At 54.5% G+C, this 17,384-nt stretch overlaps 1 protein-coding gene across 6 annotated transcripts in view; it reads left to right on the top strand.

Annotated features, from left to right (window-relative positions):
* The window catches only part of Pde9a (phosphodiesterase 9A), an 81,266-nt gene that overhangs the window by 51,413 nt on the left and 12,469 nt on the right, over positions 1 to 17,384 (top strand). For 4 of the 6 annotated variants that reach the window (XM_076868362.2, XM_076868361.2, XM_076868360.2 and 1 more), the window contains 5 exons: positions 4,828 to 4,882; positions 5,642 to 5,712; positions 8,549 to 8,633; positions 14,130 to 14,211; positions 15,641 to 15,715. In XM_076868362.2, coding sequence (XP_076724477.2) covers positions 4,828 to 4,882; positions 5,642 to 5,712; positions 8,549 to 8,633; positions 14,130 to 14,211; positions 15,641 to 15,715 — 368 coding nt within the window. Of the gene's footprint in view, positions 1 to 4,827; positions 4,883 to 4,990; positions 5,068 to 5,641; positions 5,713 to 8,548; positions 8,634 to 14,129; positions 14,212 to 15,640; positions 15,716 to 17,384 lie in introns of those variants that run through there. The other 2 variants (XM_076868365.2, XM_076868364.2) reach the window with 2 other exon arrangements.

The raw sequence follows: 17,384 nt of genomic DNA, 5'->3' as shown, positions 1-17,384 counted from the left end.
GGTGTTAATGTGAACATAAATTTTTATCTCTGCAACCGCAGGAGTGAATTGTGAGGTCATAGGGTGGTTACCTGCTTGGCTTTTTAAGAAGCTATCCAACTTTTCTGGGGCAGCCGCAGCACGCTCCTGCCCAGCAGCAGAGCATGAGTGGCCCCTGCCCTCTGGGTCTTCCTCGCCACGGGGGCTGGTGCTGGTTTTGTCTTACCATTTTGATGAGCGTGCCATGGCAGCACGCTGCAGTCTCAGTGTGCATTTCCTTGTGGCGAAGGACGCTCGGCCTCTTCTCACGCTCCTGTCTTCCATCTGTCTGCACTGACACGCTCGCTGCCTCTTGCCCGTTTGCAGATTGAGTTGTTTTGTTTTCCACTGTTGAGTTTGACAGTGGACGTGTTTCTGTAGTCAGGTCTTCTTGTCAGGTGTGTGGGTGTCAGTAACCTTTCATCATCTGACAAACCCCTGGAAACAGCTGAAGGAGGAAAGGTTGGCTTTGGTTTGTGGTTTCAGGGTCCGCGGTTGGCTGGCTCCATTGGTGCCTGGGGCACCTCATCATGGCGGAAGGAGGGCGGGTGGAGGGCAGAGCCACTTGCCCCGTGGTGCTAGGAGCAGCTCTCATTCAGCTATGGATCTTCCGGAGCTAATGAATGAGGCCGAGCCTTCAGGAGCCACTCACTTCAAACCCCGCCTCCAAACCCTGCTTCACTGGGGACCAAGGCTTCGACCTGACTTGGGGGGTCACTTCACATCCAAACCGTAACAGGTGGTTTGAAATGTTTCCTTCCATATCCATAACAGACTGTAGCTTGCCTTTTCATCCTCTTAACCACCTGTCTCAGAATGAAAATCAGTGTTCTGATGAAGTCCAATTTATCAACGTTTCCTTTTATGGCTGGTGCTTTTGGTATCACACCTAGGAACCTGCCTCTCGCCATATTCTAAAGATTTTCTCCTGTACATGTCCCTGAATGTTTTATCATGGTTTTCTGTTTTGCAGCCCTGGTCCATTTGCACTGATTTTTATGTAAAACTGTGAAGTTTCTGCCTGCGGATGTCCGTTCCTCCAGCCCCTTTGGTTTGGACGGCTGTCCCTCCTTCCTGGGAGTGCCTGTCACCTTACTAACCAGTCAGTCCTGTGTGATGCCATTCAGGGCTCTCTGCTGTCTTCTGTTCTCCTTCTGTCTGTCCGTCCACCTCCTTCCTCCATGACTGCACAGTCTTGACTACTTTAGCTTAAAGAAGTCTTGAAATCAAATAGACTGATACCCCCCATTTTATCTTCTCTTTCACAACTGTTCCAGTTCTTCTGTCTTTCTATGTAAATGTTGGAATAACCTTGTCTATTTCTGCAAAAAGAATCTTGCCAAGATCTTGGTAGGAATCTTGTTAAAGCTGTATTGAGTCGGCATCTGTGCCGTGGGGTCTCCCAGCCGTTAGCGGACCAGGCCTTGTGTGTTGGAGACGTCTTTGATTTCTTCTCTTGTGCTTTGTTGGATTCACACCTCAGCCATGTCTTCCTTTGGGGGGACTATAAATGGTATTGCATGTTTTTCCTCAGGGTCTGCGTGGTCCTTGGAGTAGGTAAGTACAGTGGGACTTGTACCTTTGACCCTGGGACCTTGCTGACCCCACTTGCTGGTCTTCAGAGGGTCTGGCAGAGATTCCTTGGCATGTGCTGTATAGACGGTCACGTGCTTGGCGCACAGGGCCAGCGTTTCTTCTTCTCTCTGGCTCATGAGTTTTGTTTTCGAGTCTTGCCTGATTGCTCTGGTGGACCCTCCAGCACTGTGTGGAACAATGGTGGGGTGAGCCCTGGGCCCTGCCACCCTCAGAGGCAGGCCACCTGCCCCACCCCACGTCACGCCAGCTGAGTGGGGTGTGGTTGACGCCTCTTTACCAACTTAAGGAAGACCCTCTCCGACCCTGGTTCTCTGAGAGTCATAACCATGAGTGGAATGTGGTGGAAGACAGTTTACGAGTTAACTGGTGTCACTGTGCCATCTTTCCCCTCCACCCTTTCTGTGGTGACACACTCACTAGTGTTCCAACGCTGAGCCAGGCTTGCACACCTGCGCTGATTGCCCCTGAGCCTGCATGGTGCTTTTGTAGTGCTGAGTTATGTTTTCTAAAATGTTACCATTTTTGTCGTTGTGTCCTTATGTCCTTGTGTCGGTGTGTCCACGGAGGAATTGGTTTGAAGTTGTCTTTTGGCTGTTGTCGGTCTTTGTGGATTTGGAATCAGGCTGATACTAGCTTCATAAGATGAATCTGGAAGTGTTCCCTCCTTTTTTTTTTTTTCCTGGAACAGATTGTTTAGAATTGTGTTAATTCTTTAAACATTTGGTAGAATTCACCAGTGAAATCTCTGGGCCTGGAAATTTCTTTTTTAGGAGCTTTTTAATTATGAATCCGATTCCATTAATAGTTGCAGGCTGCTCAGATTACCTTCTTCTTGGCTAAGTTGTACTGGTGCCTTTTGGGGAGCCGGCCCACTCTGTCTGTGGAGGTTTGTGGTGCTCCCTTACAGTCCTCGCCGTGTCGGGGTCGGTCCTGATGCCCCTTTTGTCCCTCGCTGTCCGACTTGCGAGGATTTTGCCGATTTGTTGATCTTCCCAGGGAACCCAGGCTTTGGCTCATCGCCGTGAGCTTCACTTGCTCTTCTCTCTGTGGGTTCTCAGGGGTCTCGGATGCCGGGTGGAGATTTCCCGTGCTCTCAGGTCCCCTCCCAGCACTGCTCCGTGTGTCCCACGGCAAAGGCTTGATGGTTGTGTTTTGTTTTCATCGAGTTCCCCTGAGACTTCCTCTTTGACCCATGGATCATTTAGAGTGTGTTTAGTTTCTGTTTGGAGATTGTCCTCTTATCTTAATGCTTCCGGGGTCAGAGAGTCCACTCTGAACGGTTTCGGTTCTTCTAAATTTGTGGAGCTTGTCCTCACGGCCTGGATCCTGGCCCACCGTGGCATGTGCCCTGCCGACACCTGACAAGAACGTGTGGCTGGGGGGGGGTCCATGAATGCCCGTCGTTGGATGGACTTCCTAATCTGTCTTGACTTGGAGATGGTTGATCTTCACGTCTGTGACATGTGGCTGTTCCTGTAACAAGTGATACAAATCCATGCTCAGCTCACCCAGGGGGCAGTGGATCTCTACGTGATCCCTGCGGAGGTCGCCACTCTTCTTCCCTGGCCAAGTCCTTGGACCAGCCAGCAGCCCAACCTGTGGCTCTAGAAGTGTTTCCTGGATGGGGTTTTTACTCTTGTAATTTCAAGAGACTTTTTCCTCTTCTCTTTTAGTCAAGGAATGCTAAATCTGGAGAGACCCGGGCTACCTCACCCACCCATGTATTGGGCACCCATTCTGGGGTTGGGAGACACAGACGGAAGTAAAGATCTTAGTTAATACTTAGAGGTCTGGGATGCCCAGAGGGCACAACCACTCAGGCCAGGGAGCATGTGGAGAGACGGCCAGCAGCTTCACTGGGTCCTGGCATTATCCAAACAGGCTTCCTGAGGGGCGTTTGCACTGTGAGTGTGAACTCAGTGCCAGGAGGTCACGCTGTAACTGAGAGACAGTCACTGTGACATAGGTCTGCACAGTCCTCTCAGGGTGTGGGGTCATAAAATTGAGAGTCTACTGCAGGCAGGTGAAGCAATGGAGTCTCAAGAGGTGAATTTAAGTTGATCGGTTTTAATTTTTTTCTTTTTTTGAAATTAACATGTTCATTATACAAAATGTAAAAGATATAGGGAAGCAAAAATAAGAATGAACTTTGTAACAACTCCTACAACCAACCGAAGTGTAACCACTGTTGTTACTTTGGAATGTATCCTTCCCAGTATATTTTGAAAAATGGGATCATTCTCTATTGCCACATTAATATTTAAGACTCCAATAATAGGAACATTTTCCAAGATCTTCCCTTCCATTCATGTCATGATTACACAATCCCATTTGATGGACATATAAGTCCTTCTGGTTTTCACTGTTTAAATAACAGTGGGATGTATACATTCATGATCACTTCCTACATATGAGACACTGGGTCACAGCATAGGAACCCCATTGCCAAATTGGGGTATTAGGTCTTGTTCATTTGGAGAGGTTTTGTTTTCTCTTGTTTTGTTTACACGGAGAGTTAAGCTTCAAGCCAACATAGGAGTTTACCTGGACTCAGGACTGAGCCCCGGAGGCTGTTAGTGCTTAGGGGACACAGGAATGGACCAGGAAGAGACCTCTCCCTGCCCAAGAATCCAGAGTTGCTGAAAGAACAGTCCTGTGGGCACCTAGTCCTGGCCGTGAGTCTCCAGCATGGCACTGGTCAAGAAACAGGAAAAGAGGCAGGTTACAGGCATCCCGGGACCTGAGCCCTGTAAAACTGGCCACCCAGCCCAGTTTTACAGATCAGGCGGCTGGGGGACAAATCACTCCACCCGCCTGTTTCCTTTCTGCAGGCTGGCCAGGAGAACACCACGCTCTACACTTGAACTTGCATTTGAACTTGCTTCGTCAGAGTAATTGCCCCCATAAATGGGCCTGGGCACTCAGGGAAAGCCTCCCATTAGAGAGCCCCATGGTGCCTGCCTCTGTAGCTGGTGCTGACACCTGGAGACAGCCTGGACTCCACCGAGGACCGGTGGGAGCAGGCTGGGCCTGGGGCAGTCCAGGAGGAAGGGGATCCCCAGGCCCAGAGAGGCCTGCCCGGGTTGCTGGCAGGGAGGCCCGGCGTCTCAGCAGCTCACCCGGCAGCCCCTGGCCACAGTGCCTGGCCTGGCCTGTGGTGACTTCCAGCTCCCTGTGCCCGTGTTCCATCTGCCTTTCTTCTTTGGTTTTCAGAGAGAGAAGAGCTAACCCAGAGCGTGCTGGCCCAGGTGGCAGAGCAGTTCTCCAGGTGCACAGCCCTCTACACACGCGCTGTCCCGACGGGCCGTCTGCTTCCGTGGCACAGGAGGCCCTTGTCTGAGGCTGGCCTAGGCCAGCAGGACTCCCTCTGTGACTTCTGTCCCTAAGCAGCTTGGCACACCCCGGGAATGCTCACCTATCCCAAAGACCAGGTCCCACGGTCACTTCTAGAATGTGAGCTCCAACTGCAGAGAATGTTCTCGGCTGGTTCTTCTGGACTAGAAGACAGTCTGCACTTTTTTTTTAAAGCACCACTTTAAAAATGGGCCTCCTCACCGAGGTCCTCCTAAGGGGGCCTCATCTCCACCCTGTGCTGCCCACTAATTCTAAGTGGGCGTTTAGTTTCTCAGGCTGACTTTTCTGCAGTGTCTTACTATCCCCCGGTGATTAAAATGGGGGAAAGGGCAGGTGGGCGGTGTATTTTAAAGCCCATGAATTATTGAACTGACTGGTCAGGGCCTCCAGAGGTTACACCAGTCCCCTGAGGGTGACTGTTCCCAGTGGGTGGGGTGCTCGGTGACCTGAGGACCTTGTAAACTTCTCTTCACTGCCCAGGGCAGAGGAAGTCAGTCCGCCACCTGGGGACACTGAGTTCCTTAAAAGCATCTCTGAGTGTCTTGGTCTCCACCCCACACCGCCACCTGGAGGCCTCGCCCCTGACAGGGGTCATAGAGTTTGCTGGGCCACGTTTAGCTTTGAGGATTTTATGAGTTACGTTTTGTATTTTTTTTTTCCATTTTATTTCTAGAGCATTTAAGATCAATGAACTGAAAGCTGAAGTTGCGGACCACCTGGCGGTGCTGGAGAAACGCGTGGAATGTGAGTGGGGTTGTTTCCTTTCTGCTTCTGTCTTCTAACCACCCTTAGAGCCAACCACTTGGCCGGGGTGAGGTTAGTGCCACTGGTAAGCGAGGCTGTTTTCCTTTTGAAATGCTTGGGGCTCCTGTGACCTCGCCAGGGCTGGAAGGGTAAGCCATCTGAGCATGTCGCTCCTGCTTTAAAGCACCGCGGCACAGGACTCAGGCTTCTGCGCACAGAGCAGAGGGAAGACTCGGGCGCTCACACTCGGCCCCGGAGCCTCTGCTTCAGGCCCCGCTGTGGCTTCTGCAGAATGAGGCATTCTCGGCACACCCACCCGCACACTGTGGGTTTTTGGAATATGTCTACAAAGTTGTTATCACAAAAGCAAAGCAGAAAAGTGAGCAAAGGAGAGTCGATTCCAGTCTTGATTCAGTTACCGGAACTCCACATTCTGGGAGGAAGACAGCTTCCTGTCGCCCACGTCTCTCACTCTCGGCACTAATGGCAGGATCAGGGCTTGACTCCCACCCGCCTGACGTTCCTGACGTTCCGCATCTGGCTCGCAGCCCAGCGCGGGAGGTGCTTTGTCAGTGTCCCGGCGGAGGTTAATGGTTAATGGGCACCTTATTTATTAACAGGATTAAGCAAACAATATCCAAACAAGAGGCCATTAGGGGCCTGGCTTGCTCCCCAAAACATGTGGCAGATCTGTGCTTGTAAGATTGACAGAATGTCACTTTTCCTATCGTGTTTGAAGTGCTCATAATTAAAAAAAAAAATGAAAAACTCAGCACTACACCAGGACTGATTCATCTAAACAAGTTGAATCGTGAGCTCCATGGACATGGGCAAACTTTTCAAAGTGTGTTGGCGTTTTAAAACTCACCTGCTCATTGGACCTTCTCGCACACCCCATTAGCTCTGCGTCTGCCAGGCCCCCACCAGCCTCTCGCCAACAGCCAGGGGGAGAAGGAAGAGCGGCAGAGCCTCACTGCCTGCCAGCCCTTGTGTGCACCAAAGCCCTTCCCCGAGGCAGCGTCTCTCTTAGGATATATCTAAAAAGATAATTTAAAAAAAAAAAAAAAAACAGTGCTAATGATTAAAAATAAAATTTCTTTGGGAGGCAGGGACTTGCAGAAGGCCCCAGAAACCCTTCTGAAGTCTGAGAAGACAGCCCAAGGTTCCAGACTTGCTAACCCTGCTGGTCAGCCTGTCTGAGGGTCCAGGCCAGCCAGGGGACATGATGGGCCAGTTCTGGGCTGGACTCCAGGGCGCTGTGAGTGCTAGGAGGGGAGCTTCTGCTTTGGGGATGCTTGGTCTCTGCAAACCTGTGCCTGCAGTTTGAGGGTGGACGAGGAACTGATGGACAGTATTTGTGTCTGGCCTCGACTCCAGTGTCCTCCTGCCACTGCCTGTGCATCCCCTTAGGAGAGGCCGCCCTGGCCCTGCTCCTGGAGCTGAAATGAGCCATGGAGGGGAGCTGCGGACTCTCCCGAAGGGAGCCTGGTGTTTAGACGATGGTATTTAATCTGAGCAACCCTGGACTCCTGTGCCAGACACGTGATGAATTCATAAACATGCGCTCGCGGGCTGTGGTGCGCTAGGCTACCCTGTTTGGCTGCATCAGGCCTGTCTCTCCCTTAGATCTACTAACTTTCCAGAACTTTCTGCCTTTCAAGTGTTGGCAAGATGGAGCTCTGCTTGCTGCCAATGTTGATCTACTGTTGGCTCCTGTCAGTGTCCTCATGGCGAGCCCACAGGCGGGCAGGGGGGACACTGAGGTCTGGAAGGCCCTGGGAGGCCACCTCATCTCAGCAGAGGACCGTGACATTCAGCAACTTCTTAAAGGGCCCACAATGCTGAAAGCAGGAGGAATCCCTCCAAAGGGTGGTGTGGCTGTCCAGCTCTAGTGCCCCTGTGGCCACCGCCCTGGCTCCATGCATGACCTCAACCTGAGTGTCTGTCCCCAGTCTGCCCACCGTGGTGGTATAGAGCGGGACAGAAGCTTCCCTGGCCCGGGAGCCCGTCACCAGGACCAGAGCTGAGCTTGCCCCTTTGGGCAGAAGAATCAGGTTCCTGAGTGCGGCCAGGCTGCCTCTGGACCCCGGTGGCCCGGGTGGGAGGGTCATCAGGAAGCCCCTCCCTTTGCTTTTCCTTCAGAAACGGTTCCTGTTTTACCTTTAGCAGTTATTCAGGGCCAAGCTTGATGAGGAGCAGGATAGCCTGCTGAGGTGCGACCACAAAGTGACAAAGCTGACCTCTCCTTCCTCTAGGCCCACTCTGCCCTGGAAGCCTCCTGCAGGCCACGCGGGGAGGATGGGGGGCAGTGGGCTGGGAGCGTCCAGACCCAGCTCTGCTAACCCTTAGCTGGGCCTCTTGATTGCTGTCTGGGTGAGGTCAAGGTTTTCTCCTGGTTAACTGCTCTGGGAGCTTAAAGAGAAGCTTTTATCTTAATGAGGTTTCAGTGCTTGCCGAGGAAACGTGGCCTCGCTGTATTTCAGTGCCCAGGGCCACATGTCCCCGTTTCTTCTTTGGGGGATAAAAGACTCTCATATCCTCAGCTGGCACTGGGCAGTGAAGAGGAGCGGACGTGGGCAAGGGTGGGGACATGGGACGGGGGTGGGGCTGCCACACTGAAGATACAGCACAGACAGATGTGGCTCGAGGTTGCCGGGAACATGCCTGGGGTGACAGAGCCCCTGTGGCTGAGCCGGGCAGGTGGGGCCATCCTACTGTCAGCAGAGTGGGCCAGAGCGGGAGCCTCTGCCAAGAGCCCGTTCTCCCCAGGGCCCCTGGTTACCAGGTCCCCCCAGTCTCTCCACGGTAACCCCCTGCTGTGTCTCTTTGTCACTAGTGGAAGGACTGAAAGTGTTGGAGATCGAGAAATGCAAGAGTGACATCAAAAAGATGAGGGAAGAACTGGCGGCCAGAAACAGCAGGTAAGGTCCGCGCTGGGGGCGCTGCAGGCCGCCGGCCTGGGCCTGGGCAGAGCCTGTCTGGGGCGGTGGACTTGGTGTCCCCAGAAGAAGGGCTTGTGTGACTCGCTCCAGCTCCAGCTTTGGCCACACGGGCTGGAGGGAGCCCCACTCTCCTGGGACCTACTGTTGGAGCCCGAGGCTTTCCTACCATAAAGGGTGTTCATGGATGATAGAGGCGGGAAGGTGACTTCGCGTGAGGGGACCCTCCTGCAGACCCAGCGTGCACAGGAGTCCACTTGGCTTGAAAGGTGTGGACACCGATTTCAATAAGAATGTACAGATATTTGGCTTACCAGGCACAAACATCTAGGTGCTCCCATCCTCATCCCCAGGCCAGGAGACATCCCCACAACACAGGCATCAGGGAACAATATGGTGAGAGCACCAGCCATCATGGACAGAGGGACACCGGGGGGACCAGTGAACCGTAGTTCAGACAAAACATGCCTGAGGTTCATCAGTGCCTCCTCAGAAGTCTATCAGAAGGACCCTCCTCCAAAGCTGTGGTCACCGTAAGCATGGGCCAGCCACGCACAGCCTGAGGACAGAGCCACACGGTAACAATGTGGCTATGACGGGCAGGCATGTGCCTGAGCCCACACAGCACTAAGGCTCTGGCTGATCCACTGAGGGACCCCTTCACCTCCCACGTGGTCTCTGCCCAGGAGGCTGAGCCACTGAGTAATAGCTGAAGGCCACACTGACTATGACCACGGCTTTGGCAGAGGGTCCTTCAGATGGACTTCTGAGTAACTGCTGTGGGGCCTCACAGGGACCAGTGAGCGGGGGAGCAGCCCTGGGCAAAGGCACACGTTTTCTCAGGGCCTCCTAACGTGTTGAGAACCGTGCCCGAGGGCCACCCACTCAGTGAGGAGGGCAGACCTGCAACAGGTGCAGGAGACCTGTCACGGCCAGCACCTGGCCTCTTGGGGAGGACGCTGAGCAGCTCACCTCCTGAATCACACCCCACCACGGTCATCATACTGACCTGGTGACTGATTGGCCTTGGGAATGTCTCGTGCCGTTTGATTTGGAGAATGCCAAGGTGAAGGAGTTTGTGACCACAGGAAATACGAGTTAGCGGTTTGTCTCTGTTGTCCCCATGCTAGAGGCTCCTCAGGGATGGGAGTCCCTCCTGGGTGGCCTTGGGAAGAGACTAGAGTTGCTCAGCCCACAGCTGTCACACAGCTGGGCCGGCGAGGCTAGGACCTGGCTGGGCAGTCTGAGGCCCAAGGCACAATGCAGCCTTGGCATCCCCCATTTCCCCCGGCCCAGGTGAGGGCAGGTGGCCTTGGGCAGGGATCGTGGGTTGGCAGGTCTCCTCGCCAGCCCAGCCAGCAGCCTCAGGGCAGGCGGGCTGCAGCAGGTGCCTGGGCTCCTTCGAGCTCCTCCGCGCTCTGCAGGAAGCGCCTTCTCAGAGCTCCCAGCGCCACAGCCTGAGGAGGCGCCTTCCCAGGGCCTGTGAGCCTTCTAGACTTGGAGTTCAGCTCTCCGTTCCGGCACGTCCCAAGTAAGGGAGGCAGGTACAGGGACTCCAGTCCGGAACCAGAGGGGGTCAAACCCATTAGGAAAACAAACCCAGGGCCCAGTCCACCTGGTGCTGGAGCCCACAGCCCCTCGGGTACCCCGCAAAGCAGCCCCTCCCCGCTCTCTAGAAGAGCAGGCTCAGAGCAAGGAGCCATGAGCGGCGGAGGGAAGGGTCCATGTAATCACGAGTGAGTCTCGTGGCAGCTCCGGCCCTGGGTGCTGGGCCCTTGGAGCGCGGCTTCACCTCCCTGGTCTGCAGGGAGGGGCTGTGTCCTTGCTGAGCAGCCCTTCCTCGTGAGCCACACAGCACTAAGGCTCTGGGCTGATCCACTGAGGAACCCCTTCAGTGGATGTCGGCCCAGCCCAGGGCCAAGGTTTTGCTTTATGGGGACACAGAGGGGAGAACAAGGGCACCAGGAGAGACAGAGCCCTGCCCGATGCCCACAGGGTGGCAGATGCGCCTAACAGGCTGACCTACGTTCACCCACACACAAGCACATCCCACAGGGCTCTGAGCCTGGAGCCTGGAGCCAGAGCAGAGCCCGCCCGGGGTCAGTGGGGCTCTGCATGGTCCGCCAGCACCCCGGAGCAGGCTGCCCACTCTGAGCTCCCTGGGTTCTCGAGGTTGTTTCAAGAGGACAGAGGTTCAGAGGGTTCTCTGGCTGCAGCTGCCCTGGCTCCAACACTGCTCAGGCAGAGGGCCGGAGAGGGCTGGAGATCTAGGATCGCTGCTTTCACCCCAAAACAAAGACCTTGACCACTGGACTGAGCCCCAGGGGAGGGGAGGATGGGACGGCAGGGAAATGAAAGCAGATAAGCTCCAAGTGGAATGAAATGGAAAGGCACCCTGCCAGCTGCCCCACGTGTTCCCGTGGCAACAGGGCTCAATGAGGGCTGCTGGCCCCCGATCTGCTGGCACCCAGCAGTCTCTCTGCTCCCACGGCGGCCGGCTGCCGTTGCCAGGAGGCAGCCAGGTTCTGGCAGTCAAGCCATCCTGCCTGCTGGGGGCCTGCAGGACCCTTCTGGGGACACAAGATCTTGAGGAAGCATGGGTTGGAAAGGCAAAAAGGGGCAGCAGTGCACCCCGGTTTTCCCACTGCACAGGTCAGTCTCCCCTGCTCAGAACGAGTGAGTAGGTTTCCTGTGTACAGGGCAACGTGGAAACGCTTTGATTGGCACGTTTGGTCCTTTGGTTATTGTTTTGCTAGGTCCAGATTAGAATCCACTCTGTACATCAACGTGCTGTAGCAGCTCTGATGATTTGTCAAGTGTGGACTCTGAGCGAGGCCCAGCAGCTGGCCAAGACAATAACATAGACAGCTCTGTTTCACAAATGAAGAGGTTTGTTATTCTGAGCTTGAAAATAGCTTAGGCTCTTGGCAAAGCCCCAGACTACCCGGACGGGACTGTGGTGGTCACCAGTAGCCACAGCAGCCAGCAAATGCCCCCAGCAGCCAGCAAATGCCCCCAGCTTAAATCTGGATGTGAAGCTTCCCAGGAGTTTCCATGTGTATTTATCCAGTTTTGAAAAACAATTAAAATGTACTGTTTTGTGATATTTTTTCACTCATTATGAACAATTAATGGATTAATTTTATCCAACATGCAGCTCATGGATGTTTCTAGAAGGCCATGACCCAGCACTTGGTTAACCACCAAACGTGCCCTGCCCTGGCCTCCCTACTGCGGGTGGCCTTTCACTTTCCCCTCACCTGAACCTCCCTTGCTTCATATCATAGTCACAATCACCTTGATAATGATGTAGCCGTCCTCCATGTGGATGAGCCAAACTGGCTTGAATCATTTCCCACCGGAGGCCTTAAGGTGGCCCCTGGGGTGTTCTGCGTTGTAACAGCAGACAACGCTGCATGAATCTCTTTGTGCACGGAGCTATTTACTCGTGTCTAATTCTTTCTTCTTTAGATCAGTCTCCCTAAGCAGAAGTACAGACTTAAAGGCGGTGCATTCCTCTGTAGCTCTTGCTGCACAAGATAAATGGCTTTTCCAGAAGATAGAGCTTTGTTTACTGATATACTGGCCCCTGCACACCACAGGGTGACTCCAGGCTGCCCAGGGGTCCCACCTCTGTAGTCCTCCTTGGACGAGTGGGGAGCATGCTCACTTCTAAGCTGGTTGAGTTCCAACCCTGATTCCTGGTCTGCCCAGCCCCCTGGCCAGGGCAGCCAGAGCTCCCGGGGCTACCTCTACAGGAGCCCCGGGGACAGCCCTGCAGGCCAGCACACTCCAAAACGTACCTAGCTCATTTCCTTCTCATGTTGAGTGGGGAAGAAAAACTAAGAAATTTCAGCCTTCAACATTGTATGCAGGGAAACTGCCAACACTGAAGGCCCAGCTCTGGGGCTGGACTGGCAGCAGGTGCTGCAGACACACTCGGGGGACCGCACAAGTGCTTCTCGCCCACTGGAAAATGAGTCCAGCTTGTGAAGCCACAGGGACTAAGCCCCTGACGTTAGGTGGAAGTAGCAAGTCGCCGCACAGTGAATTTGGTCCAGTTCCCTCTTTGTTCAGAAGTACAAGTGGCTCTCCATGGGGTCCATGCCCAGGTGTGCTCTGCAAGGACACATCAAACTGCTCACAGAAGGGACCCCCCGGGAGTGGGCGCAGGGGAAGGAGCGAGTGCATTGAGGATGTGGGGTTGTTTCCTCTTCACTCCTGTGTTCTCTGGACTTGTTAAAATAAGAAAGTTCTGCCTATATCATTAGAACGAAGAAGAACTTTTAGGGCTGGGGAGGGAGCCCAGTGGTAGAGGAGCTGCCATGCATGTGTGAGGCCCTGGGTTTGATCCCCAGCACTGTGGGGCAGAGGAGTGTCACCATGGACAGAAGGTGTGACTTATGCAGTCCAGGGGGGAGATAATGAATGTCCATGCACTTCTGCCCTTCTCAATGCTTTATTCACTTAAATCACTTAATACAATTTCACTCTATAGGTTCTTATGGAATGACAATCCTTAACTCTGGACATGGCAATAGACATAATCAGTTCACAGCAAACAATTCTGGATTAATTCCAAGCACTGCAAACACACTTCATCATGACAGGCTCATGACAGGCATTCCCTCTGCATGCAAAGCCCAAGTGTCAGATCAGAAGTCTCAAGTCTCAGGCTCTGAGTCCAGCAGATGCACAGTCAGACCATGGTGACCAGGTCAGGAACCAAGGCAGGCTTCTCCTGGGACAGAGCTCACGGTGGCTGAGGAGAGGGTCACAGGGAGAAGTCCTCTTCTCACCAGAGCCCAGAGGCTGCTGTAGAGTTTGAGGGTGGTGAGAACAATGCCAAGGACCAGGCACACGGGAAGAGTTGGGATGTCAGTCTTGTGTACGTGGGTGTCGGCTGGCTGAATGTCTGCTCATTTGCTCCAATATTTATACTAGATTTTGGGGCTTCTGACCCCCTCTCAATCCCTATCAGCTGCCACCAGGTTTGTCAGTGAGGTCATTTGCCCTGGATTAAAGCATCTGGTCTGGTGGTCCCCACCCTGATTTTCTTGCCTTTCCCCCTTATCGAGGTGAGGAACCCGTAACAGAGACTTCACTCTGAGCTTGTCAGGGTGGGGGAGTGACCTATTGGTGCCTGAGGGCCACACTGGAGGGCTCTGTGGGTGGGCCTGGTGAGACTGCAGGTTTCAAACTGGAGTTTTAAGATGGAGTTGCTCAGGCTCAGGCCTCAGGCCACCCTTACAAGGGGGTGGATGGGTGGAAGAGATTTAGAAGCTTGTCTAAAGCTGGAAAGAGACTCCTCACCTGACTCTGGTGTTTTCCAAGAGCCGGTGTGACAGCCCAGGTCCAGCCCGGGGACTGGCTTTAGGGTTTCGTTCGCTCTTGCTCTGATGGGGTGCCGGGGCCCTGCACAGGTGAGCCCCAGGCCTGAGGGCAGTGCTGCCACTGATGTCCACCTTTTCTCCTCAGGACAAGCTGTCCCTGTAAGTATAGCTTTTTGGATAACAACAAGAAGTTGGCTCCTCGAAGAGATGTCCCCACCTATCCCAAGGTGAGCTGGAAGTCCAGCCTGGGGAAGGCGGCAGCTCTGTGTGCAAACCCCCGGCCCAGGAGCCCCACGGACATTGATAAAAACAGGTCCCTGGCTGCTCAAGGGTGGGCCACTCTCTGGCAGAAGGTTTTTCTCTTTGACGTCTGTTTGGCAGAAGTGAAGGCAGACCTCCTGACCACTGGCCGAGTCTCTCAGCACACGGGGCTGACTCTGTAAGAGGTGTTTCCACTCAAGAGAGGTTGAACTTGAGGGCTGGGCTGTGGCTCGGTGGCAGAGCACTTGCCTGGCATGTATAAAGCACTGGGTTCGAGTCTCAGCACTGCATATCAATCAGTAAAGGTCCATTGACAACTAAAATATTAAAAAAAAAAAAAGTAGGTTGACCTTGAATGTTTGAATTTTCTAAAATGCACTTGGTTGGATCTCCTGTCCCTGAACAATCCACGGTTTTAACGGAGAGTCTCCTCAGGTTATAAAAGCAGCCGGGCCCTTGGTTCAGTAGCCCTGCGCTGGGACTGAGCTATTAAGGAAGTGGGCTGTTAAGGAAGGTCGCCTTCGCAGCTGTGGCCTCGGGTGGTGAGCCAGCAAACCCCTGGCTCCTACTCTTAGCTGAGACTGAGGCACTGGGCCCCTCAGACAGGCCCTCCCACTGCCCACAGTCCGAGTGGCGGCCAAGGCCTCCAGGAGCCTCCGCGTGGGCCTGGGGGGCGGTGAGTGGTTTTCTGGCGAGGTTTGAGCCATGCACTGAATGTGATTGGAGACTTTCCTCTGGAGACCAGTGTCTCTCTGCAGGAAAACAGGACCCAATCCCTAGTAACCCTGTCCCAGGACTCACCACGCACGGCCCAGGCCAGTCCTCCATGCCAGCCCCTTCTTAAGAAAACCAACAAAAGACCTGGGAGAAGGCCACAGCAGATGCCACAGGCCGTATCTTCCTATGTGTAAAAGACAATCCACCCTGAACATGGGGTGTGCCGGGAGCCGGCCTTAGGCTCAGCCCCATCAGCAAGTGTGTGGCTTAGCCCACAGCTGAACCCGGGTGGATCCCAGCATCTGAGTCGCGTCTGCCCGTGTGCTGAGGGCCCTGGGCCTCTCTTTCCTGTGTTTTTATTGTCGGCGTGTGACACCTGATTGACGATGGGTACAGCTCATCTTCTCTAGATGCAGAGTGCTGTGAACTCAGACCTCTGCCATGGTCAAGATAGGGAACCCTTCCATGGCCCAGTGCCCCAGGCCCTGGCCCTCCTCTGGCCACCATGATGCAAGTCCGTTCAGCTGTTTGCCCTCTCCAGAGGAAGGCACCCGGGGTCTGTGCACAGTGTCTGTGAAGGGGATCAAGGAGCACATGCCACCGTCTGCATCAGAGGCCGCTGGCCTCTGTCTGCACACGCCTCAGGGCCTGGTTAACTTGGAACTCCTGTCCTCCTAGTACCTGCTCTCTCCAGAGACCATCGAAGCCCTGCGGAAGCCCACCTTTGACGTCTGGCTGTGGGAGCCCAATGAGGTAGGTGAGGGGCACCATGGGTGCCAGGGTCACGGGGCAGGCTGCTCAGGACCGAGGACCCTCACCAGGGATGTCACAACTGCTTGTCCTCCTCTGTGCTTTCTCTTGTCTGCTCTTCTCTATAGAAGAAAACCCTGGGTCTCCAGGTTTTAGTTCAAACTAGTACTTCATAGGCTCGGGGGGCAGGAGATGGGATGGCTATAGGGTGGGGAGCTTCCACACCTGGAGTCCTGACCCAGGCGGCTGCACGGCCACCAGACACATGGACACGTGGGATTCAGGGAAAGAGGAGTCACTTCTGGCAGCCAGCTGTTTCTTCAAAACTTCCCATTGCCTGAGGAACACAAAAAAGGAGACTTTTTTTTTTTTCATTTGATTCTATTTCCCTAATAATATCAGATATGCCCTTCTCTGTCCACACCCAAGAAAAGAAAGTCTCCTCATCTTGGATGGACATCAGACCCAGCCATTTTCAACCCACCAAAATCTGAGGACTCTGTGGCTTGTCAGCAGCACGGGGACCCAGCCCGAGTTGCTCACCTGCAGCCCCAGAGGCTCCCGCAGTGAGACTTGGCACCGTTAGGATTCATGACTCAAGGTTACCGATACCAGGCTACCAGAATCTCCGAGGCTCATGCTCCACATATGTGGTCTCCCAGTGCACGCTGGCCAGCAGAGCCAAGACCCAGCCTCTGCTCCCCACGCCAGTTCATCCAGGGGAGCAGCCCACAGATGCTGCAGAGCATCAGCAGCCCACAGTCTGCACCCAGCACCCAGGCTGCAGCACTGGAGCAGAAATCACAGGAGCAGGATGGGTTGTAAGTGGGCAGCCCTCCTAGCCCTGAGCGTGGAGGCCCAGGGAGCGGAGGCAGAGCCTGAGGAGAGGTGGCACGCAGCTCCCCTGAGGCTGGGCACAGTAGGTCCAAGGCAAGTCACCCCACAACAGAGCGCCTAGAGCGCCAGGACTCCTGCTCCAGCAGGGGCCAGCATGGCTCTGGCTCTTCCTCTAGGAAAGCCAGTCATGTGAGTTCAGCCCACTGCAGTGCCACAGAGCCAGGGCGAGGGATGGACAGCCTCACTGTCCCTTCGGCCACCTTCCTCCTCATGGAGCATCTGAGCATAGAGCTGCCCATAGCTGGAGTGGTGGAAGCTTTGCCCCATGAGTTGAAGGGCTTATACACCCATGAGAAAGCCCATTTGTCTTTGTCCTCCAATTTGCAGAGTGTTTATAGCCGTCCTCAGGGCTGCCAGGTGGCCAGTTCCTGCAGCTTGACCAGCCGCTGTGTGGTGTCTCCCACTGCCCATGGCTTTGGCCAGGGAAACTGGCAAGGTACTTCCAGAAGTATCCAGCTGCCTGCTGTGACAACCAGGGGTTCCCAAAGCCTGAGGCCTTGGCCTCTGGTGAATCGGGTGGTGCCGGGAATTTGTGAATAGCAAGAATGACAACTGGCGGGACAGACCGAGAGCCCGTGAAACTGCCTCTGGCCATCAGCAAGCCTCACTCCCTTCCAGTGGGGCAGTCCTGCCACCCGCAGCTGGGCACAGTGTCCCACCCATCCCAAACCAGACAGAACAGACCTCAGGCTGCCCTGGTGCCTCTGATCTGTTAGGGCTTCCTCCAGGGCTGGGACAGCAGGCATGGTGGCTCTGTCATGCTGCTGGGGCCCCC

The sequence above is a fragment of the Callospermophilus lateralis genome, chromosome 10, assembly GCF_048772815.1.
Source record: "Callospermophilus lateralis isolate mCalLat2 chromosome 10, mCalLat2.hap1, whole genome shotgun sequence".
NCBI classification, from domain to species: Eukaryota; Metazoa; Chordata; class Mammalia; order Rodentia; family Sciuridae; genus Callospermophilus; species Callospermophilus lateralis.
The sequence above is the reverse complement of the archived record's forward strand: the minus strand, read 5'-3'. Positions and strand labels throughout refer to the sequence as shown.